Source organism: Micromys minutus (assembly GCF_963924665.1).
Source record: "Micromys minutus genome assembly, chromosome: 24".
Lineage (NCBI taxonomy): Eukaryota > Metazoa > Chordata > Mammalia > Rodentia > Muridae > Micromys > Micromys minutus.
Window position 1 is genome coordinate 15,599,397 of NC_137959.1, and position 25,123 is coordinate 15,624,519.

The window sequence follows — 25,123 nt, forward strand, 5'->3', positions numbered from 1 at the left end:
TTTTCAGATCCTGTCTCTCACCGGCCAGCAAGTGAGACTTGCCCCAGGCCTCCACCAGCGTATGTTTTCCCACTGCTGAGATTCCAAGTCAACTCACCATTTCTGGCTTCTAATACCCCCCACCACCACCATACACGCACATGCACACACATGTTGCAAGAGTTGATCTCAGGTGACTGATGTTTTGCCACCGAGAATCTCCCCAGCCCTTGTCAATCAATGTGTTTATCTCTGCTAGATTCTCCTTTCCACCTGCAAGCCCATGCAATAAAGTTTCTTTTCCAAGAGCAAATTCTTTGGAATTCCCCTCATATCTAAGCTTAGTTAGAGATTCGGTAGCTTTAACACCTCAGATTACAAATATACCTGCTTAGCCACTTGGGTGCTGTTAAGTTTCAAACCTAAGAGGACCTGGCTGCTGGGTTCTCCCCTTAACCTCTATCTCACGACCACCCCCCCCACACACACACACCCTCCCTGTCATGTGGCTCAGGGTCACATCCACTCTGGACTCACCCAGATGTTCCAGCTCTACACACTTCCTTTTATCTATAATAAACTTTAGCCTCTGCATTATTTAGGGACAGTTATGTAATGGCTAACATTAATTTTAAGTTACTCTTGAAAACACATTCATGATTATTTGATTGAGGGTTTTGGGTTTTTTTTTTTTTTTGTTTTTTTTTTTTTTTTTTTTTGTTTTCGTTCGATTAGTGAGATCAATTCTTAGCCCACTATATCTTTGCCATTGACACAGAAGTCTCACCTGAGGAATCCTCTTTGTTGGATTGGTCTGTGGGTCTTGGCTAGGCAGGTGGGCAGCCGCGAGGGCGGCGCTGAGGGTTGTATTAGGAAAGAAGCTGATAAAGCTAAGGGGAGCTAGCCAGTAAGCAGCGGCTTGTTAGCCTCCCCCAAGGATGGGGCAGTAAAGACTAAGTTGAAATAAGCCCTTTCCTCTCCGAATTGGTTACAGTCACTGTTTATCTCAGCAACAGAAACGTGAACTAGAAATGGCAGCCAAACTATTATCTTTACGTTGGACCTTTTAGCTTTATTATTATTTGGGGACCTGTAGGTGAGGAGGATGTGTTGTAAAGAGCTTGTATACTAAAGCTTGTCCTGTCGATATTTCTTGGTCCTTTTCTCTTCAAATGAGCCTTCTGAATGGTCTCACTATTGAGAGATGCTTTTAAAAACTGGAGAGAGCGCGTTCATTCGACCCTAAATGTAGCACTGATCGGGTCATCCCCCCCCCCCCCCACCACCACCACCATGACTTTTGGTTCCCCTGAGAGCCCAGCCGAGACTACATTTCCCAGCAGGCCATGTTCAGACCTACGGGTGCCCGCATGGGACCGAGAAACTCTGGGGGCCGGCACAGTAGCAGAACGGGCTGCTGACGGGCCGGCACTTCGCGGTTTGAATGGCTGCGAGCCCGGGCCCTGAGCACAACTAAAGAGCCACGGCCTCGGGGTGCGCCATGGCATCTGGAGGCAGCCAGTCGCCACCGCCTCCTCCTGCTGCTGCTGCAGCCAGCTCAGAGGAAGAGGAGGAGGATGGCGACACCGTGGACCGTGCGCAGCCCTCAGGGTCCCCGAGCCATCAGATCCAGCAGCGGTTCGAGGAGCTGTGCAGTCGCCTCAACATGGACGAGGCGGCGCGCGCCGAGGCCTGGAGCAGCTACCGCAGCATGAGCGAGAGCTACACGCTGGAGGTGAGTGCTCAGACCCTCCGCGGAAGTCGGGGACGCGGGGTGGCTCTGGGGTCACTTGGTCGTTTGCACCGCACCATTTCCTCTGCCCTGGCTTTGCAGCCGTCAGAGGAGATGCATTAAGTTTCGGGCTTGCTTACGTGTGAGAACGGTTTAGGATTTGTTGCCTCCCCACCCTCCGGCAGATGAAAAGCTAGTGTACACACACACATTTTTTGCTGAGCTCGGGCACTCATTTTGGCTGTCATCCAGGTGTAGGCTTGTTATGTTCCGTTCTTGGGACGGGGCTTGCAGTTGACGAAAATGGCTATTTGGGCCAGTGCCTGTCAACTCTGCAGGCACCTCCCCTGTATGGGCCAATGGGAAGTGACACGGAAGTCCTGATTGTTTATCAGCTGCCTGTGCGTATGGCCCTTTGATTTTATGTATAGCTTATGGAAAGAGCGGGGCAAAGAGCTAAGCAAGACCCGAAGGCTTAGCAAGATGTTATTTAATGTGGCTGTACAATGGCACAGGTACTTTTTAAAAATCGTCACACATCGAATTCCCCGCTCTCCATTTGTTACATCCACAAAAAAAGAAACAGGGCAGCTTTAGACCTAGATCTGAGTGACTCCGAACAAGTCTTTAACTACAGTGAAACTCAGTTTTGTTGTGTAAGCGGTTTTGTGCCCACTTCAAAGTGCTGACCTAAAGCAATGTGTGTATGTGTGCAGAAAATATACTGCAGCCGTCTGACGAAGAGACCGTCGCCTTCTTCCTGAATCATTGTTTCATGTAGCCAGGCAGAGAGGGGAACTTCTGGTGTGAAGGACACAAATACCTCCAAACGAACTCTTACTTCACCTTAGAGATGGCGCTACAAATTAGCAAGAGTAAGCATTATAACCTGTCAGAGGCTTCAATTCACAGAGACTAAGACATGTGAAGCCTGGTTTCATATAAGCATTTAACAGATGCTTAGTAAATTGGTGTGTGTGGGGGTAGGTCAGAGGACGACTTTGGAGAGTTCATCTTTTCACCAGTGGATCACTGTGGTCTGTTAGATCTGCCGTGTGTCAGCTAGCGCCTTTACCTGCCTAACCTTGCCAGCTCGATTAGTTATTTTTGAAAACATGTCCACTATTTCTTGTTTGGCCGAGGCTTTCTATTTATTTGTTTATTATTATTTTTACTTGGGTTAGTTAGTGAGGTTTTAATCTCGAGTCTTAGCCCACTTTACCCTTGCCATAGCTTTGGTCGTCTACCTGACACACCTGGGACTGGGGAGACCTCATTTGAGGAATCCCCTCCATCAGATTGACAGTGGGCATGTTCTTAATTACTAATTGATGTCACCACTGTAGGTTATTCTGCCCCTGATGCTGTCTACAAAGGCAGCTGTTACCTGCTTCAGCTCTTACCTCCAGGTTCCTGCCTGGAGCTCCTGGCTGTAACCTGTAACCCAACCCTTTCCTCCCCAAGTTGCTTTTAGTCCCGGTGTTTCTCATACATAGCACATCTAGGTCAACCCTAAACTGGCACAGATATTTGTTCATTTGGGGGTATTTCTTGAGCCCCTATCTTTTGCCATCGTTTTCTCGGTACCGGGAATAAAGCAGTGGATGAAACCTAAAGCCCCTGATGCCTTAGTGTCCAGCCAGGAATACTGCAGAGAAACGTGGGCCAGCAGTTGTCTGAAAGCATACAGGGGAAACAAAGCTCACTTGATATCTAGTACTTAACCATCTGCTTTAGAATGGTCTCAACTGTTTTCCTGAAATCTTCTTAAATTTTTTAATTTAAGCAAATAAATGTTTTTGCCCACATGTACGTCTATGTCCCTAATGCAGGCTTGGAACCAAGAGGCCAGAGGGTGTCAGAGCCCCTGGATCTGGACCTGTCCATTTATATGCCACCACATGGGTACTGGGAATGAAACCAGAGACCGCTGGACTGAACCCTCTCTCCAGCTCTCTTTTCTGAATCCTTGTAGTTTATTTAATTCTCACAGTTAGAGAAGAAAAGGAAACCTCTGGGCTTAGGTAGTTTGCCCATGGTGAGATCTCTAATATGTGGCTCAGGCAGATCTACTTGAGTTACGTGGTCATGGACTGTGAATTTGAAATGACTTCTCCCTACTGTCCCCTGTTTGTTTGTTTGTTTGTTTTGGTTTTGTTTCTTTTTGTTTGTTTGCTTGGGTTTTTTGTTGTTTTTTGAGTCATTTATTTATTTATTTATTTATTTATTTATTTATTTATTTTTGAGATAGGGTCTCATAAAGTGCAGCCTGGTCTTGACCTTGCTGAGGTTGTAGCTGAGGATGGCCTTGAACTTCTGATCCTCTCGCCAGTTGGGGTTATAAGAGTGTGCCATCATATCCAGTTAATGCCCAAGACCTCAAGCATGCCAGGGAAGCACTACCCACCAAGCTGTCTCCTCCTCTGCCTGGCAGTGGCTGTTAAGGTTTTTTTTTTTTTTTTTTTTCCACAACAAATATTTGTTAAGGCTAATGATGAAACAGGTTCAGAGGTATCTTCTCATCCATTGGTGGTGGCCCCAGGCATGTTTTACTTTACAAAGCTTTCTTCATTTCCTTTGTCCTTCAAGTTTTGTAACATTCTCATGTGTAAGACTTTTTTTTTTTTCCCTTTTCGGAGAATGGTGTAGTTATAAATTCTCTCATCTCCCTTAAGCCCTTTTTTAGAACAAAGATGACATTATAACTACTTTCCTGTATTCTTCCTGAAAGATCTCCATGGCAGAAAAATTCAGTAGTAGAGAAGCTCAGTTTACCCTGAGGTCATATAATCAGGGAAATGATGGCAACTTGGGGTTGAGAATGTGCCGCAGTGGCGTGCATCTGGTGGTAAGGCCTTGAGTTCTAATACCCAGCAGTGCCCAAAACAAAAACCAACACCCAAAAAATAAAACCAGCCTCCAAACCAAACACCTCGTGGAACCATTGCTCAGAGCTGTGTTTCAGGGGAGAACACTTGATGGGTAACGTACTGTGCAAGCACGTGGGCCTGAGTGTGGATCCTAACATCCTTGCTGAAAGCTGGGATAGATACCGTGCTGCGGTTTGGGATCAGACAGTGCAAAGAAACTGTGGAGTTTCTGCATCAAAATGACTGTTGTTTCACCGGGAAGCATCGAGTCACAAGGGTGGGCACAGCTCCGTGTGAAAGGGCTCTTTAGGCATCTCTTTGTGTATAACTGGCCACCGCCATATTCTCTCTCATCGTGATAGTTGAAGGGCTCACACTTTTTCTATGCTGGTTTATGACATCCTCAAGGATGGAGGCAGATGGTATTGGCATTCCCTTCTGTGACCTTTGAAACTGTATAGCATCACTCTTACCTGTGGCTTTAGTAGAGACGATCAGGTAAAGGGGTATAAGACTCTGCCCTGCTTCAAGGTAAAGTAACAGACACAGTACCATGCATGGACGAATGTCAGTGTCACACACTAGAAGAGGCTGTGGGGCAAGGGCCATCACTGAAATATCACTTTTGATATGAGTGCACAAAGTTTCACAAGGAAACACACAGAAGTCATTAGCTAAAGCTTGTTTTCTTTTTCAGGGAAATGATCTTCATTGGTTAGCATGTGCCTTATATGTGGCTTGCAGAAAATCTGTCCCAACTGTGAGCAAAGGGACTGTTGAAGGAAACTACGTGTCTTTAACTAGAATCCTTCGCTGTTCGGAGCAGAGGTAATTATATTAGAGCTTAGAAGTAGAATGTAGCTAAAATTTTTAAAGTGTAGAAAAATCACACTGATAATGCAAATTCTCTTTGCCTACTATTTTCTGAGCATCTAACATGTACACAGCTGAATTTAGAAATCGTGGTTTCTCTTTACCATTTAGAGTCAGAGTCATATCGTACAAACTTGAGTGCATTTGCATTGTAATGCATTAAAGGTTATAACTTATTGTATAATGTTGCTATAAGTTTAAAGATACTGAGAAGCTTTTGAAGAATCCATGGATTTTGGTAAATAAATATGAATTATTGGGTATTATGCACAGAACTTGTGTCTTACTGCACATTTATTGAAGCTGCATATTATCTGATCCTAAAGAAACTCCTACACATACCAAGATATTTATTATAGCATTCAACAATTCATGGTTTTTATATGTGTATGAGTGCTTGTATATATCTGTACCACATGTGTTCCTGGTGTCTGTGGAGGCCAGAAGAAGGCATTGGATTCCCTGGAACTGGAGTTACAGATGGTTGTGAGATTCCATGTGGCTGCTGGAACAGAGCCTGGGTCCTCTGCCAAGAGCAACAATGTTCTTAGCCTCTGAGCCACCTCGCCAGTCCTACACCATTTTATTAAAGGAAAATTAGAATAACCTGTCTCTGTTCGTTGAGTGAATGCAGAAAGTTATTTTATGTTCATAGGAAGGAATGGTTTTAGTAATTAAATGAGTTAGATATTTCCATGTATTGACATTAATGCACCTCAGAAATATCAAATGATAATTAAGTTGCAGAATGCTACTTATAGTGTGATACATTTTACATAAAATGTAAAAGGAGACAAAAAATTTGGATTACATTTGGGAGGGTTAGTGAACTAGATTAGGAAGATGTATAAATTGAAATTTTGGTTGTTTCTATTGTAACTTTAGTATCTTTTTAAAAAAATGTTTATTTTATTATCTTATGTGTACAAGCATTTTGCCTACATATATGTAAGTGGTTCCATGTGTATGTTTGGTGTCCAAGAAGACATTAGATCCCCTGGGACTGTAGTAAATGATGGTCATGCCTTGTGGTTGCTAGGCATTGAACCTAGGTCCTCTGAAAGACTCTTCAGTATGATGAGCCATCTCTCCAGCCCCGTAGTTCTAGTATTTAAAAGATCTAAGCCTGGGTCATTGAGATGACTTCGTGGGTAAAAGCTCCTGCCACACCTAGTGGAAAAATCCAAGTGAAAAGTTTGTTGAAAAAGACACCAAGCATTAATTTCTGCCTTCCATGTGCATTCCCACGAGTCAGCCTCATGCACATTCATACATATACACACAGTAGGTCTGGGGGGCGGGAGTAACAAGGTAAAAGGCAGGAGATTAAGCTAACCAAAGGCATCTGTTTGATTTTGTGTCATTATTCAAATATAATTTGATGAAATGTTGGTTTGCTGTATTGGCATTTGCTTGTATTGGTATAACATCACCTTTACGTTATTAAAGTGCCTCGTTTTTATTTTTATTATCAGCCTAATTGAATTTTTTAACAAGATGAAGAAGTGGGAAGACATGGCAAATCTACCCCCACATTTCCGAGAACGAACTGAAAGATTAGAAAGAAACTTCACTGTTTCTGCTGTGATTTTTAAGAAATATGAACCCATTTTTCAAGACATTTTTAAATATCCCCAAGAAGAACAACCTCGCCAGCAAAGAGGAAGAAAGCAGAGGTGTGTGTCTATGCATCTCCAGGAAAATGCTTTCAAAATAACTCCTCCTGAGAAATTGGGGTTCTTTGCTTGCTTTTGTTGTTGCTTTTGTTTTTGTTTTGTTTTGAGACAGGACCTTATAGGCATGGCATTCACAATGTAGACCAGGCTGGCCTCCAACTCAAAGATCGGCCTACCACTGCCTCTGAGTCCTGAGATTAAAGGCTTGTACTACCAGTCCTGGCTTAACAAATATTTTTTTAAGTAATAATTTGTTGTTGCTTTCTGCTGTGTGTTAGAAGTTGCCTGGTGTCTTAGTCAGGGTTTCTATTCCTGCACAAATATCATGGCCAAGAAGCAAGCTGGGGAGAAAAGGGTTTATTCAGCTCACACTTCCACATTACTGTTCATCACCAAAGAAAGTCAGGACTGGAACTCAAGCAGGTCAGGAAGCAGGAGCTGATGCAGAGGCCATGGAGGGATGTTAGTTACTGGCTTGCTTCCCCTGGCTTGCTCAGCTTGTGTTCTTACAGAACCCAGGTCTACCAGCCCAGGGATGGCACCACCCACAATAGGCTGCGCCCTCCCCCCTTGATCACTAGTTGAGAGAAAGCCTTACAGCTGGGGGCATTTTTACAGCTGAGGCTCCTTTCCCTGTGATGACTCCAGCTTGTGTCAAGTTGACACAAAACCATCCAGTACACCTGGCTTCTTTCACAATTCAAAATGTTTGGGTTTTACACTGATACAATTTTTCCCTTTTTTAAGCAACCAGAAGTGAAGGTTGTACAAATCAGACCCCAGGGAAATTTTTCCATTGGCTCTCTTTGTCTTGATCAGATACTGATATTTTCTATTATTTGACCTTTACATCAAACTGAATAATAGTCCTTGAAATGAGTTTGATGTTCATAACCAGTCAACACCAAAGAAACTAGGTTAGGTGAGATTAGGGGAATTCAACTGCTGTGAACTTGTTTTCTGGTCAGGTCTACCAAACCAGCTTACTCTAGCTAGTTTTCTCTGTCTTTACAATTATAAGACAGAAACTTCCCTCCTTTAATAGCCAATCCTTTGTGCTTTATGTATCTTGACCCCAACAACTTAGAAAGGATTTGGTTGTTTGTTTGTTTGTTTGTTTGTTTTGCATCTGAGCTGCTTTTTCTGCCTCCCAGCTGTTTGCTTTCAGAATTTGGTTGGGGCAGAGTGTCCTGTGCATTTCCCTGAAAAGCTACCTCCGTTATTACTCCGCTGCCTGTGGATTTGTTTCATACCTGGTTTGAGTCATTGGAGCTGTCTGTAATTCTTATATTTATCTCACAACTCTGGTTTTCTCCCTCTCTAGGCGACAGCCCTGTACCACATCTGAAATTTTTCATTTTTGCTGGGTGCTTTTTATATATGCGAAAGGTAAGAGCGATGTGTAATTTCATCTGCTGTACTATGAACCAGGAAGAAAGCCTCATTTTCCGCATGAGACTCTTCCTTACTGTCATTACACTATCCCTGTCTCCTTGTATTAAACGGCACATCCTTTGAGTTATTCTTGTCCACACCTCTTTGATGTGAAGCTATTCTTCTGAGGTATAAACGGAACCACCACACGCTGCATTGGCTTGTATATGGGGCTATGTTCTCCATAAGCTGGGCCTGGTTCACTAAGTGGGACTGAAGTCCTCAGAATAGGCCTGATGTCTTTCTGCATGTCTAAAGGTGCTGAGTGTGACTAAACTTAATCAGATACTTAGAATCTCTTTCTCTCCTCCTTTCATTCCATTCCCCTATGCAAGGTGTGCATGCACTGAGGTACACCTCTGTGACTTTGGTATGTTCTGTACAGGGGAGATGCTTTCTAGTCTAAAGGGGAAGGTAAAGTTATATGTTAGGTTTTTTCTATAAACTGTGCACACTGCTGCCCACTGAGATAGTTCAGTGAGAGAGAATTGGAAGGAGCTGCATGCATACTGGACCCCCCCCCCCTTTATGTATGCAGGATACCTGCTAAGACCTGAATCCAAAAATAGTTCTACCTCCTGAATTCTATGATTCTTGCTATATGTACCTACATAAAGTCTAGTTTACACATAAAACAGTAAGAGATGATAAGAACAGAGCAGTTATCATAGTGTCTTAGTTAGGGTTTTATTTCTGTGAACAGACACCATGACCAAAAGAAAGTTTAATAAAGGACAACATTTAACTGGGGCTGGCTTACAGGTTCAGAGGTTCAGTCCATTATCATCAAGGTGGGAATATGGCAGCATCCAGGCAGGCATGGTGCTAGAGCAGCTGAGAGTTCTACATCTTCATCTGAAGGAAACCAGGAATAGACTTAGCATCCTCAGGCATCTAGGAGGAGTGTCTCCAGACTCCCAGAGTGACACACTTCCTCCAACAAGGCCACACCTTCTAATAGTGCCATTCCCTGGGCCAAGCATATGCAAACCATCACAGGCAGTATAGTAGATGTTATATAAATTGTGTCTATAAATTACCTTATTTTATAGAGTTTTATTTTTTACTTATTTTGTATTTTATTTATCTTTATAGACTCTCTGTCTTAGCAGCATCAGCATATGATTGTTTTAAGGATTTTGTTTTCTATGCATGGGCGTTCACCTGCATGTATATGTGTCACCATGTGCATGCAGTACCTGAGGAGGTCAGAAGGGGGCGCCGGCTATTCTGAACCTAGAGTTTAGATGCTTGTGATTCTCCAAGAAGTTGCTGGGAACTTAACCCTGGGCTCTCTGGAAGAGCAGCCAGTGCTCTTAACCACTGAGCCATCTATCCAGCCCTTTTAAGAAACCATTTTTAAAGTTTAAATTAAGAACACTCAACTTTTCTCTAAATGGAAACACCTTCTGGCTTTTCTCTGGCAAATTGCTGTACTACCTTAGGATCATTGCTAAGTGAATAAAATTCATTGCTTGAATAAAATCTCTGCTGTATGGAGAGAGTAGCTCAGATAACCCCAAGGACAGCTAACTGCCTTATGGATACATCACTTATCCAGCCTGGACATACGGGGCACAGGGAGGACCGAGCTGACCACAATGCTGGGCAGAACAGTGCGACGTGCCATTTTAAATGTAGTTTTGATTTGAGGCTAACTCTTTAGGCCAGTCTGGCCTGGAATTTGTGACCCTCCTGCCTCAGTCTCCCTTGTGCTTGGATTATAGACATCCCTGCCTGTCTAAGAATTAAATCTTAAGTTTTCTATTTGATCATTTTGGTCTGTTGATCAAAGGTAACTGACACTATAAAAATAAAGCCATGGGTAAGGGGAAATTACTGGGTAAGAGATTCCCTTTATCAGATCAACTACCACACCTGACTCATTTCAAGATTAGGCGGCCGAAACCAGAAACTGCTATGGTTATGCTTGCAGACAGTAACCTCTGAGAGCCTCCACCCAGCAGCTGACCAAAGCAGATGCAGAGACCCATAGCCAAACAGTAGACTGAGCTCAGGGAGTCTTGTGGAAGAGCTGGGGGAAGGACTGAGGGACCCTGAGGAGACAGGGACTCCACAGGAAGGCCAACAGAGTCCACTAACCTGGACCTTTGGGGGTCCCAGAAGCTGAACCACCAACCAGAGAACATATGTGGCTGCCCATCCCCTCCCACACACATATGTAGAAGATGTACAGTTTGGTCTTGTGGGTCTCCCAACAACTGGAGATGGGGCTGTCCCTAACTCTGGTGCCTGCCTGTGGATCCTGTTCCCCTAACTGAGCTGCCTTGCCTGACCTCAGTGGGAAAGGCTCTGCCCAGCCCTGCAGTTATTTGATATGAGTTGGTACCCAGGGGAAGGGAATAGGGGAGGGACTGTTTAAGGGGGCCTGGGAAAAAAGAAGAGGCTTCGATCAGAATGTAAAGTGAATAAATTAATTAATGGGAAAAAAGAATAATGTAAGAATTTGAACCCAGCTCTTCTGTCTCCCGGTTTGAGGCTGAACATGAAAGTGTGGTCTCCAGGGATGTTGTGATTGCAGGTGGTCCTGCGTCATCATCTGAGCTGTGTACCCAGTGGGAAAAGTCTTTGTGGGCTTCTTAGTTATGCTTTTCAAAACAGTGACACTGCCAGCCTTCTTCAGTGCAGTCAGAAGTGACAAATATGGCCCAGTGGTGAAGTGCTTCTCCAATGTGCATAACACCCTGTATTCAATCCTGAGCACCACACATATTAAATAAAATAAATGTACTATAAATCAGTAGCAACATAAAAGCTTAGGCTTTTCTGTGAAGGCTGCCATATTCGCTTATATGACTGGTGTTACATATGGTAGTAACCTTACGCTTGTATTAACTGTGTGGCTACTAGGATTTTAGTCTATTTGTGTGTGCTTAGGAGTGAATGTATTTGCTAGTGTATAAACTATTAAAATAATGGCAGAGTCTCAGACAGGATCTACTGCACTTAGTTTTGGTTTTTGGTTGGTGTGTGTGTGTGTGGTGTTGGGTTCTGTTTTTTGGTTTTGTTTTTTGTTGTTTTGAAGCTTCCAGTACTGCGTTCAGGAGCACAGCACAGTTCGGGTGGCTCGTATGGTGTGCTTGGATTGGAAGCTTAGCTGCTTCAGTACTTCGTTTTCTTTTGGGGAAATGGATTTTGCCTGTAGCATGTGGTCATTTTGGATAATCTCATTCCCAGTAATAAGCTCATTCTCTGTATATTAGTGACAGTTTGAGCAGAAGACCACTTCCTGTTTTTATAAAACAGGAAATGTTTGTCCTTGACAAGCCAAATCTAGAGGTTAAGTCTTGCCATTATCTCTTGATTAAATGGTAAAATGGCTTTAAATTAAGGTCCATGTGTAAGGTTAGGGTTTGAGATGACAAATATGTCCACTTGGGACTTTCCTGAAATTTCATTTAGAATTTGACCCTTAGGGGCATTGCAGCCTGTGGTTAGGAGTGACAGTGCTGCTGTAACTGCTCCACAGAGTACACACAGGGACAAGTTCAGGCTTGCCAGTAATGGCTTCGTAGCTTAAAAACAGGAGATGTGGTTTCCTGTTTTATGTACAATAGGGTAGACTTTCAATATCTGACCTTTTATAGCAGAAGTAAGCAAGTTAGCTGGGGGCTGCACCACTGCAGAATTTAACCTCTTAATAATTATTCGCCTTCCTGGCAGCAGCAGGATTTTATCTACTTTTTTTTTTTTTTTGTTCCTGTCCCCCAAAGAAAAAGCTAAGGTAGGTGGTAACTTTCTTTAGAAGGAAGCAAACGGGGAAAGTCTGATACAGAGACAACTGAGACAAAGGAAAGCATCCATGCTGGATGCCCTCGGGTAGGCGCTGTGTGTGAGCGTATGATGCATGCTTTGGGATTTGCACTGTGTGAAGATGCTAAGGTGTGACAGTGGCTCTTCAGACAGATGCTGGCTAGCAGTTAAACGGAGCAGTTCAGTGTCCTTTCATAAACAGCCTGTAGGAAAAGCATGTCTGCATGCCTGTGCCTGTTTCCTTTTCTTTTTGTTTCTTTGTTTCTCTTTCTTTCTTTGCTTCTTTTTCTTTATTTCTTTCTTCCTTCCTTTGTTTCTTTCTTTCTTCCTATCTTTCTGTCTGACTTTTTGTTTTTCTCTTTTTCTTTCTTTCTTCCCTTCTTTCTTTTCTTTCTTCCTTGCCTCACATGACAGTTATCCTCTGAGCAGTAGTAGCTTTTGAAGTCAAATGCCTGTATCTGTGTTCCCTTAGATTAATGTGAGTGTCCTGTTAGTACTAGGTAGGGAAGTATTTTAAAATGCTATCATTAGTGCTCTAACGAAAGACTCTCTTCTCCTTTGATTACAGGTATGAGAAAAATCACACACAAATCATTTTCAAGTGGTTTACCTCTAATTATTTCTAGTTATTTTCACTGCAGAAAAACTTTTTTATGTGGAATACTTTGTTGCAATTTAAGAGAGTTGGTAAAATTTTGTGTGTGTGTTCAGAATTCTAAGGACTAGACCAATAATAATTGAAGTTTTAGTTTACTACTAGCTACTTAATAGATGCCTATTGAATGTATATTGAATTTAAGTAGTTTTCATTTTCATTAAGTTCTTAGGCATACATTATCAGTGTCCTAAAATGTAAATTTGCCAAAACACAGTCTTACTCTTGAACCAACTTGGTATAATGGTAAATGGTGTTGTTATAACTAAAGCAGTTATTTTTAAAATACTGTGCAGTGGATGCTGACGTAATTGTGACTTTTACAACCCTGTAGGAAACTTCCCCATGGTCAGTGATGATCTGGTCAACTCCTACCATCTTCTGCTGTGTGCATTAGATTTAGTTTATGGAAATGCCCTACAGTGCTCTAACCGTAAAGAACTTGTGAACCCTAATTTTAAAGGTAAGTTAATTGGCAGCCCATGTTTCTGTGTCCCCAGATGCAGGTGTGCTAGCCTCAGAGGACATGAGACTCAGCTTCTGCCACCTGAGTTACACAGAGTGCCTATACTGAAGCCAGCATCTCCAGACATTTCTAAATGTTTCCTTTTATGTGGATGGGTGTTTTGTCTGCATGTATGTTTGTGTACAACATGTGTGCCTGGTGTTCTCACAGGCCAGAGGAAGAGTGTCAGTGTGAACCGGGGCTCATAGATGTCTGTGAGCCATGTGTGCAGGGGGTTGAACCTAGGTCCCCTGGAAGAGCAGCTGTGGTCACCTCTCCAGCCCTCCCACCCCCACCTCTTAACAACCAAGCAAGTATCACCAACTTTAGTTTAAATGATAACTTTAGATGTTTTTGAAAAACATGTAGAAAAAGAGGAGAATGTAGACACTCACAGTATAAAGATAACTCTAAAGCCATGGCAGTATGTTTTGCTCTTGGCACATTGGGTGCTTAATGTACTCTAAGTAGCAACAAAGAATTGACTAAAAGAACTGCATTTCCCTTCTTTTGCTAAAATTCTAAATCAGCCAGAACTTTGCTCTCTAGGTGACCAGTACGAGAATCATACTCATTTTGCCTATATGTGTACTATGCTTTAAATTATGTAATTTATGTGAGCCATACATGTAAATGCTGAGGATGTATAGACTAGTCTACATTGATGATTCTGCGTGAAGACAACTGGGAAGAATTCTGATCAACAGTTCGGGCCCCTTTCTGTGTGCCCCATTCTTTTTCACTCTGTTCTTTTAGCTTTTGTTCTGGGGACTGAACACAGGGTAACCCTGGTCCTCTGCCACACCTGTTGCTTCCATCTGATGTTTTTATTTGTTCTGGCTTTACCTCCTTTAATTTTCTTTGATTTTTTTTATGTTCTTATGAAAAAGCACACTATAAATTAATATAAATATGTCTAATATGATCAAGTCGAAGTTGATAATCTGTGAGCTGTGTCGTTTTAAAAACTGTCACATTTTAGTGTGGGCAGCAGGGAAGGCCTGGGCCGGCCACAGTATACATATACAGGTGAAAGGACACTTGGGGACTCTGTCCTCTCCTCCACCAAGTGAGTCTTAGAGGTCACACAGGTTGTCAGGCTTGGAAGTAGGTGTCGTCACCTGATGAGCCATCTCAGCAGACAGACATGGGTAATGTTTGTCTGGTTATTTATTTGAGCCAGGGTCTCTGCAGCTCTGCTGGTTGTGGAACTTGATATGTAGACCAGGCTGGCCTTGAACTCACAGAGATCAACCTGCCCTTACTCCTCAGTGCTGTGATTAAAGGTGTGAGCCACCTCACCTGGCAGAACTGTATAATTTTTTTTTAAGGTGGTAGGTTTTTTTTCTTTTGAATGCAAGGTTCATTTGCAGAATAACACAATTCTGATGTTTTTCAGATACTCCCCCAACTTTTTATTTATTTTTTAACAGTCTTTAGTCACGTAACTAATCTTTTGGGTGTTAGTAAAAAAGCACTTTGCCTTCATCGTTTTAAAAGGTATTTAATTTATAATTTATGTAGTCCTCTCTCTATGAGAGACAGGACCCTACAACTAGCTCAGGCAGTCCTAATTCACCAGTCCTTCTGAGCACTGGGTTATAGGATGAGCAAGTGTGTCCCTTTTTGTTTATACTGGGGATGCTGCATATCTAGCTCTCTCTTCATCTCTCTCCATCTTTTGAGGTATATGTAAATTAGTTACACATGCCCATCATATCCTGACCAGATTAACTTTTATGTTTCAGTGTATTATATTAGCTAATTGATGCTGACCAGTTTCTCCATTTTGTGAATTTGTACATCGTAGGCCTGTCAGAGGACAGCCACCCCAAGGACTCTAAACCTTCCTCTGATCCACCGTGTGTCATTGAGAAGCTCTGCTCCTTACATGATGGTCTAGTGCTGGAGGCAAAGGGAATAAAGGAGCATTTCTGGAAACCCTACATTAGGAAACTTTTTGAAAAAAAGGTTTGTAAGTAACAAAATACCCATGTTTTCTGAGTAAAGACTTGGTCACATGAAACCTGACCTTGCTCTTCTTCATAGCTCCTCAAGGGAAAGGAAGAAAATCTCACTGGCTTCCTGGAACCCGGAAACTTTGGAGAGAGCTTGTGAGTACTTACACTGCACACTTGCTATGATGGTTTTGTTGGGTTGCTTGGTTTTTGGTTTTTTGAGACAGGGTTTCTACTTGTAGCCTTGGCTATTCTGGTATTTGTTCTATAGACCAGTCTGGCCTCCAACTCAGAGAATCCGCCTGCCTCTGCCTCCCCATGCCCTGCTTGCTCTAATAATTTAAGTTTCCCGTGAAGAGACCTCATGCTCAGTGTTTGTTCTGTGTGTACTCTGGACATTTTTAATGCTTTATAAGTAGAACTCATAGAAGCCATAACAATTCTGGAAACTTCTACTATGAGCACATTTTTACTTATATGTCTTTAAGCTGAGTGAAATGTGTTTTTGTTCTGTTCAAAGTTTTATTACTCAAGATTTTGGATTATGAATTTTGAAGTTAAGAAAATGCTTTTGGTGGGCTTACAACCATCTGTCATGGGATCTGATGCCCTCTGCTGTCTGAAGACAGCTACTGAGTATGCCTATACATAAAATAAATAAATAAATAAATAAATAAACGTTAAAAGAAGATGCTTTTGTACCTAGCCCTCAGGGCACATGACTGACATCACAGCACTTGGGACATGAGGCAAGGTAACTGTGAGATTGAGGCCACTCTGTCTGGGGAAAAAAGTTAAGGGGAAAAAGAAATGTGTTTGGATCATTAGAGTTGGTAAATGTGGTGATACATTTATTGTATTTACAGGTCTTTAGAGGTACCAAGAACAGCTGAGGGAGTTCCTACATGTTGTATGTCACCGGAATCACAATTGTTTCTACTTCAGCTTAGTCTAACTTAGCAAATTGAATGATTATTATTGTTGTTGTTATTATTATTATTATTATTATTATTATTGAAGGCAGGTTTGTTCAGGGTTCCTACCTTGACAAGCTATTGAAAAAACATATGCAGTGTGTGCTGGACACACAGATTAAAGCGAGCTACATCTTCTCCTCAGCTTTTGTAGTGAGCAATTGTTCTGCAGAAAGAAATGACAGGAATTTACCAGATCTTCTAGTAAAACAATGAGTGGTCTGAACACAAGCTAAAATGGTGGTCCTGTTTCCCCCACAGTAAGGCTGTTAATAAGGCATATGAAGAATACGTGTTAGCCGCTGGGAACCTGGATGAACGGATATTTCTTGGCGAGGATGCTGAGGAGGAAGTTGGGAGTCTCTCACGGTGTCTAAGTGCTGCCTCGGGGACAGAGAGCGCTGAACGTGTGCAGATGAAAGACCTCTTGCAGCAGCATCTTGACAAGGTGAGTCAGGCCAAGTAGAAAACAAGCAAGCCTCATGTGACGTACTGACCGTGTTTCAAAGTCCTGGGAGAGATGCGGCTGGGGCAAGAGGAAAACAGGCTTCTGTTGTCTTTTCATAATCCTGTTTGTATTCATGTGTTAATTTTTTTTTCACTTAGTACTATCTTTCAAAGGTTTTAGTTAAGTCTGAGAAGAAAATTGACTGTTAATCTAAATAGCTGCATCCTGCTAGTAGCCTTTGCTTTTGAAAAACCAGGCTGTAGCGTATACACTGCACAGTGGTCACAGAGACATTTAGAAAATAATTGTTAACCCTAATTGGAGGGTCTATAGCCAGTCTTAAAATTCTGTCACACTGAGACCAAGTTTTAGGATGATGGAGACCAGTGACTCTGATTTCCACTTCTCTGTAACTGAGTCTTTGGATTTGACACTGGCCTTTCTCTTCTCTCTCCTCTCTCTCCCTCTCCCCTCTCCCTTTCCCTCCCTCTTTCCCTCCCTCCCTCCCTCTTCTTTTTTAATACAGGGGTCTCATAATGTATCCCAGGTTAACCTCAAATTTATAGCTGTCATGCCTCAGCTGCCCAAGTGCTGCATGGTTCCCCACCCTTGCCATCAACCCGAAGCTGTAGCCCTTACCGACCCGTAAAGTAATAGCCCAGCAAACCCCATCCTCAACCCGAAGCTGTAGCCCTTACCGACCCGTAAAGTAATAGCCCAGCAAACCCCATCCTCAACCCGAAGCTGTAGCCCTTACTGACCCGTAAAGTAATAGCCCAGCAAACCCCATCCTCAAGACTTTTTCTCTGATTCTCTCTCACTGCTGTCTTAGTACTGTGCTGTGGGGAAAACTGAACTGGTCTGTCTTTCTCCATTACAGCACAAGCTACAGAGGGCCGAAGCTAGCGTGGTGGGCAGTGCTCACCACATAGTTATCCCTAAAGTTTTACCACTGACATTTATTAAAAGGGAAGGGCGGGTCTGGTGTGGATTGTAAAGTGAGGGTTATTAGCACATGGCATTTGGGGTGTCTCTTGGGGATCCCAGTTGACTGGGTGGGCAGTTTAGAAGTATCACTGGAGCTTCTGGGAGAGGTTGAAGTTGTGTTCATATGTTCTGAAGCCATTGGGGTCTGGATGGCTAACATCACGGAATGAAGATTTGCAGCAGTGAGAATGAATATCCGAGCAGTGGTTTCCAACCTGTGGGGAGTGGCCCCCTTGACAAACCTCTATCTCCAAAAGTATTTACAGTATAATCATAACAGTAGCAAATTTAAGTTATGAAGTAGTAATTTTATGATGGAGGTCACCAACGTGACTAGAGGAAGTGTATTAAAGGCTCACATGCAGCATTAGGAAGGTTGAGGACCACTCAGCTAAAGTCAAAGTTCTGGAGCACACCAAACCCTGTCTCTACTGGGAGAAGGTATATAACCTGGGGTTTTCTGTTGATGTTGTGGTTTTGTGTTTTTGAGACAGGATTTCTCTATATACCCCAGTCAATCCTGGAACTAAATCTCTAAATGGACCAGGCAGGCCTTGAACTCACAGAGATCCACCTGCCTCTACCTTTGAATGCTGGGATCAAAGGTGTGTGCCACCGCACCTGGCCGGGTATTTTATATATGAGTTAAAGAAAAGTCCCCCTCCCCCAGAAGTGACAATATGCAGGGAACTGTGAAGCTCCTTTACCAACACGGGAAGCTCATGCTGACTTGAGGACATTGAGCAGGAAGCTGTGTTTGTCACATTTAATTTCTATGAGACCAATGCTGCTTTTAGGTGAGATTGTTTTTGTGTTTCTGGCTGCTAGGAGTTCTTCATATGTGCAGGACATTTTTGTTTTAATAGTACAGGCAGGTAGTGCTTCACATACGGGGAAATGGGTGCCATAGGAAGCTGAGATAGCAGCAGCCACTGATGGTACCTGATCCACCCAGGCCAGTTATGGCCCTTAAACAGCTTTCCTGGACCAGAGTGAGGGTCAGGGCTCTGCTGTTGCTTAGGACACATAGAACACACATTTACTTTCACTTGCTGAACATCTTGTGTTTCTCTGTGTCCTGAGAGTGAATAGTTTGTTCTGTTACTGAGTAAAATCTTTGCTGGGCATCTTTGAAAGTCTAGAAGGAGTGCGTTCGGTGCCCAGGGGTGGTTGCTGGATTTTGACTATTAAAAATGCTCCCAGCTAGCTTAGCCTTCTAGAGCTTCTCTGAGCAGTTAGGAAAGCCAATTTCCTAGTGAATGTGCTCATGGTTACATTCTACGACACAAGGTTACATAGTTGCCATCTGTGTGCTCAAGAATGTCTGTGGCTAACTTGCTCGTCTGAAAGTCTGTCTACTTGAGACAAACTGTCGTGGATTCTAGGAATCTAGAAATAAAATCTGGGAATAAAAGTCACGGGAGAGTGATGAGGACTTGCCCTGCATCAGATTGTCTTTTTATTTCTTATGTTTTTGAAATATTGACCTTCTGAAGTAAGTTGACCTAGCGATTCTTGTTTAGGCCGGATCTAAGCCGTTGCTTCATGTGTCTGTACTGTTCTTTCACACATCTTTGGGTAATGAGACCTTTGAGCGGATTTAAGTTTAAATTCCCAGAATGGTGATGTTTGAGATGCTAACATATATGGATAGGAAGTCTAATTGTCTTGAATTCCTATTTTCCTCCTCCAGTCTAAAGTACTGAGAGTCTGCACACCACTGACTGGCGTGAGGTATGTTCAGGAGAACAGCCCTTGTGTGACTCCCGTCACCACAGCTGCACACAGCCTGAACCGTCTTCACACCATGCTGACCGGCCTTAGGAACGCACCCAGTGAGAAGCTAGAGCAGATACTCAGGTTCGTTTTAGTTTTCGTCTGTCTTCCGAGAGTTAGTTGTCGACCGTTGTTCAATGTCTTACCTTAATTTTTCAGTAGTGTTGTGCCTTACGTTACCCTTTAACAGGTTTACATTAATTGTCCAGTTAGGCAGTAAATGATCTGGCAGTTTAAAATGTATACACAGGCATGCATGGTGTTGCTTGCTTGTAATTCTGTGACTCAGGAGGCTGAGACGGGAAGATCACACATCTGAGGCTTCTCTGGCCCCACAGACTGAGACCCTGCTTCAAAAATTAAATAAGCAAATTTTAAGAAAGTGTGTAAGTAGAAGACAGTCTTCTCTGCTCAGATGCACTTAATGGGTAGGAAAGAGTAACTAGAGTAGACTCAGTTTACCTGCCTTAAAAAGTAGTCATATTTGTTTGCAGCAACTGTAAAGGAACGGTACAGTAGACTGGCATGAACTTGAGCCGGCGCCTCTCTGCATCCTACTACATGGAAAGTGGAAGCTGGAAGCTCTGTAGTTGAAGGTCGTCCTCTACTACACGGGTCTGAGGCCAGCCTGGACTAAATATTTTCTTACAAAGTCCCCTTGCCTGCACCCCACAAAAAAAAATGTGCTTACATGTAAATTATGTGCTTACATAATTTAAAATAAGTAAATACATTAGTGGGTAGGACTAATGGGTAGGACTTACTATATAATAAAAAAACTGTGTAGTTACTATCCGTAAGGAAATTTACATGCTCAAAAATTGAAATGCTAAAAACTTTCTAGAAAAAAAAATAATAACTATTCTAACCATTATAAATCTGTTTTTTAAATTTTTGTTTTATAAGTTTTGGGGGTGGGGTTGTTTGTTTCTTTGTCTTGTTTGTTTGAGACAGGTCTTTGCTATGCAGCCCTGGCTGGTCTGGAATTCACTATGTAGACCAAACAGGCGTTAAACTCATGATCCTCTTCCCTCTGTCTTTGAGAACTATCGTTATGAACGTATATAAGCCAGGCTAAATAGTTTTCATAACTAGAGATATTTTTTATAATTGTTTTGAGGTTGAGCTCCTGAAACCTGATCACAATAACATTTGACTTATATGGATACTTTACATCTCAACATTTATATTAGAAATCCACAATCTGGGCAGTGGTGGTGCATGCTTTTAATCCCAGTGCTTGGGAGGCAGAGGTGGGTGGATCTCTGAATTTGAGGCCAGCCTGGTCTGCAGAGTAAGTATTGAGACAGCCAGGGCTACACATTGAAACTCTGTCTCAAAAAACAAAACAAACAAATTTCACACATACAGGAAAGTGAAAAAAAAAAGCAGCCAATACTTTGTTCCTGTCCCTCTTCTTCCACTCCTGACCATGTATTTATATACTTTTGACTCCATCCAAGACTAGTGATAAAAGGAAGACTAGGAACAAGAAAATGTTTGTATGTCAGGGTCTCGTGTAGCCCAAACCAACCTCAGCCTTCTAAGTAACCAAAAATGACACTGAACTCCTGATTATATACTCCTGTCTGTCTCGTGGTGGAGTCCAAAGCACATGGCCTACACGTGTGCTGTGTCAGTTACATATCTTGAGGCACCATTGTTGTACCTTAGACATGGATAGCACACACTGGGCTGTCACCTTCAGACCAGCCAGATAAGTTCCCTTGACTCCTGCGAAACACTAGCAGCTCTGCTCTGAAGTCTTGAGCCATTTCTCAGACTTGAGAGGAGGGGAGTCAGAGGTTCAGTGATCTATTGATAGCTCACTAGTAGAGGCCACACGTTGTAACATTTATAGCCAGCTGCTGCCTACGGTTTCCCACTGGTGGATGTGTGGACTGCCTGCTTCGTGCGAGCTGTAACACAGGGACTTCTTATTTACTCTTGCTGGAACTCGGCAAGCTAGAGGCGGCAGGGTTGTAAGAGTACAGCAGGGGCTAAAGATGACCCCACACTGACTTGTTTCTGTTTTAAAAGTTTAAGGAAGCGGAGTGTCAGTGCTGGTGGGCAGATTGATCTTCACGATTCTGAAGGGTGGCTTAGAATCTAACTTCTGCAAGCTCTGTAAAAGCTCCTCACTTGGGAAGGACTGGCGTTAATTTCTTTGCTCCCCAGAATCTGATAGGAATATCAGTGACTTTTCAAGAATGTAATTTTTGTTTGTTTTGAGACAAGGACTTCGATAACTCAAGCTAGCCTTCACCTCCCACGTGCTGGGTTACCTGTCTGCACCGGCAGTCCCGTGTCGGTGGGACACACAGCTTCATGCATGTCCCAGCGCAGGATGTACTTCTGTGAGTGACTTTGGCAGGTTGATTTGCGAAAGCTGATCCCACAGTTCCTAAGACTTTGATTTGATGGTATAAATACCCTACAGTACCAGATTTTTCTGGAGGTATATAATATGGAAGACATTTTCTATTATAAACCTCCATAGTTTCTAACCATAGCTCGCTAGGCTCCCTGGAGTTCAAGGATACTCACTTTTCCTCTGGATTTTCTGTGTTCTCTATTCTAAAACTTGATTGTGACTTACACTGAACAGTCTATGCCTTGGTGGCTTCTTCCTCCTAAGTCATATTTTTTTCAGAGGGCCTTTATTTGCCTTGAATTTGGAAGCATTTTATTTTTGTTAACTTGGTACTGAGCCATTGACAAGACGTTCTGGGAACGTGGATGCATAATTCTGAGAACCCATGCACACTCTGAGGACGGTCACTTTTTCATCTGCTTCCTCAAATGGAAAAAAAATAAGAAAATTGGTCTCTGGAATCTAATACTTAGAGATGACTTTGTGAATTATATATTATATGATAGTTAACTCCTTGCATCAGTTTGGTTGGGTTGTAGCCCCTAGTTTTGCCAAACACTAATCTGGATGTTGGTTTGATGGAGTAATTATTTCTTTACTTATTTTGAAACAGGGTCTTGGCCAGGCACATGGCCTAAGAGCTGAGGCAGGAGGATCGTAAGCTCAAGACTAGCCTGAGTTATAGAGTGAAGCCATGTTTTAAGCATATTAAAACAGAAATGGAGTCTGTGTTGCTGAGGCTGGACTTGAACTCACCATGTAGCCTGGGTTGGCTTTAAACTCATTATTCTCTTGCCTCAGCCTCTGCAGGAGCTAAGAGAAGCATTTTATGTGTGTGTTATAAAAGCCTATATTGGAGCTACATCTTTCAGATCTTTTTATAATCTCTAGTCATGACAGCTTTAGCCATACTAGGTAAATCCAAACGTTTTTATTTGGTAAACTTTAGGATATATGTGTATGCTCATAAATAAAACTCTGGTAGCCTATTTTATAGTTATCTCTGGTTATGTCTCACAAATATGAAACTTATTTTCTTCATAATTTTATAAACTGGCTTATGTTTGCAGTGCATATATATTTGATCATATATAAATAATTATATACATGTATATGATCAAGTAAGCCACAGTGGTTTAAATATGTAGTTGTTATAATTTGGTCATATATATGTGTTGACTTTTAGCCGACCTGTGCAGAACTTGTCAGCCGGCCTGGGATCTGAGGACCTAAAAGAATGGGGCGGGCTACAGTCTGATGCTGTAGACAGTCTTACTTTAGTTTCAGTGTACTTTTATACAGGAATATAACAAATCAGTGATCCAAGGAAGGTTGTTGGAGTTCAGAAAATCATGTAAATAAAGGCCAGTAAGCACGTACTAAGTGTTAAGAGAGCAGCCCTTTCCCAGAACTTTTTTAGGACAGAACAGTTGAAACACAGTTGCCTGGCATGCAGTATAGGTTATCCCTGGGAAAGCAGGAAAACAAGACAGAAGGCCTTAGCCAGACTCAGGGTGTGCTGGGTTCTATAGCAACGATCTGACATCCAACAAGAATAAGCATGTCATAAGCTTAATGTAAATGTTTGTCACAGGAGGCATGAAATCACAGCCAAGAACAATGCAGAAAGCAAAGTGTAAGGTAAAAGACCCTCTTTTCCCCTGGGGCTGCTCTCACAGTTCCCCAAGGCATCGCTCACCATGGGACATTCTTTTGACCAAGTTCTGACATATATGTTTGTGATCAAATTAAAACACTTGTTATAAAAGCCTCATGTGTTGCTAATTAAAAAAAATCAATGAGAAAGAGGGCAAGGAAGACGGTTCAGCTGGTAAAGTGCTTGCTTCCTATGAGAACCTGATTTTTCCCCTGGCTCCCACATGAAAAGCAGAATGTGCTAGAATAGGCTTGGACCCTCAGTGCTAGGTGAGTGACGGTGGGTCCTGTGGCCTGCTGGCCCGCCATCCGGCTTAATCAATGGTCACCAAGTTCCCAGTGAGAAGCCCTATATTAGCAACATGTACATCTGCCGAGGAAAAATCTCTGAGGTTGATCCCCGACGTCTACACACATAAGCACACACTTCCACAGGACTCCCCACACATATGTACCCACAAATATTTGAATATATTCAATACTCCACACACAAGACTTAAAAGTCAATGAAACCTCATTTAGGGGAATAAAAAAATGCCAGCACTGGTTTATGTGTTTAAAGTGTAGGTTCTGAACCCCTCATTCTGTGTCTGTCCAGTTCTTCCTGGAGGTTTTGCTGCCCACTAGGCAGTCACCTGAGGGTAGCTTGGTTGGTGTGAATGACAGGATGTATAAGGTCGTGGGGTTAGCCACAGCATCGGATGAGCCCCAGAGCAAGTCTGCTAAGCATAGTGCAGTAAAGTGTACAGCTCCACACAGGGAATACTGCTGCCACGCCAAATAGTAATACCGCCGTCTTTGAAAAGGAAGTATGGGGTTTCCTTTATTTATTTGGAAAGTATATAGTGTCTGTTCAAAGTATTTCATGTAAATGGAATTTATTGTTTTAGACATTGTGTCTCCAAGACCTGCTGAAACGCCTGTCAGATAATTTCATATTACTTTTCAGGTCATGCTCCCGCGATCCAACTCAGGCTATTGCTAACAGATTGAAAGAAATGTATGAAATATATTCTCAGCATTTCCAGCCAGACGAGAATTTTGGTAATTGTGCTAAAGGTAAGATTTACTATTGTTCAGGATGCTCCTGACTTTGGCATCTGACTAATGGAGTCAGAAAGACAAGGAAACATAGAACTGTAGGCTAAAGACTACAGCTGTCCTTTATGATTTCTGGGTCCTTTGCACACGCAGAGTTTAGTCTAACATCTTTATTATGTTGGACTTTTAGCACTTATTTTGGTTTTCTGAGACAGGGTTTCTCTGTGTATTCCTGGTTGTCCTGGATCTCACTTTGTAGACAGAGACAGACAGAGAGAGACAGAGACAGAGACAAAGAGAACCCCCTCCCCACCTCCCAATAGGGCCACTGTGAAGCACATAGGTCTTTGAAGAACTTCCAACACCAAGCCATAGCGCACAGAACTGTTGCACAAAGCGACAAAGTGTATG

The 25,123-nt window shown here is 42.6% G+C and overlaps 1 protein-coding gene across 1 annotated transcript in view; it reads left to right on the plus strand.

The window, feature by feature from the left end:
- Window positions 1-1,414: 1,414 nt before the first annotated feature.
- Window positions 1,415-25,123, plus strand: part of RBL2 (RB transcriptional corepressor like 2) — a 45,016-nt gene continuing 21,307 nt past the window's right edge. Inside the window, exons 1-10 of the mRNA XM_080937057.1 lie at window positions 1,415-1,714; window positions 5,279-5,409; window positions 6,930-7,130; window positions 8,455-8,519; window positions 13,328-13,456; window positions 15,309-15,469; window positions 15,548-15,612; window positions 16,692-16,878; window positions 19,559-19,725; window positions 24,621-24,730. Coding sequence (XP_080793183.1) covers window positions 1,481-1,714; window positions 5,279-5,409; window positions 6,930-7,130; window positions 8,455-8,519; window positions 13,328-13,456; window positions 15,309-15,469; window positions 15,548-15,612; window positions 16,692-16,878; window positions 19,559-19,725; window positions 24,621-24,730 — 1,450 coding nt within the window. The 5' untranslated portion in view covers window positions 1,415-1,480. The remainder of the gene's footprint in view (window positions 1,715-5,278; window positions 5,410-6,929; window positions 7,131-8,454; window positions 8,520-13,327; window positions 13,457-15,308; window positions 15,470-15,547; window positions 15,613-16,691; window positions 16,879-19,558; window positions 19,726-24,620; window positions 24,731-25,123) is intronic.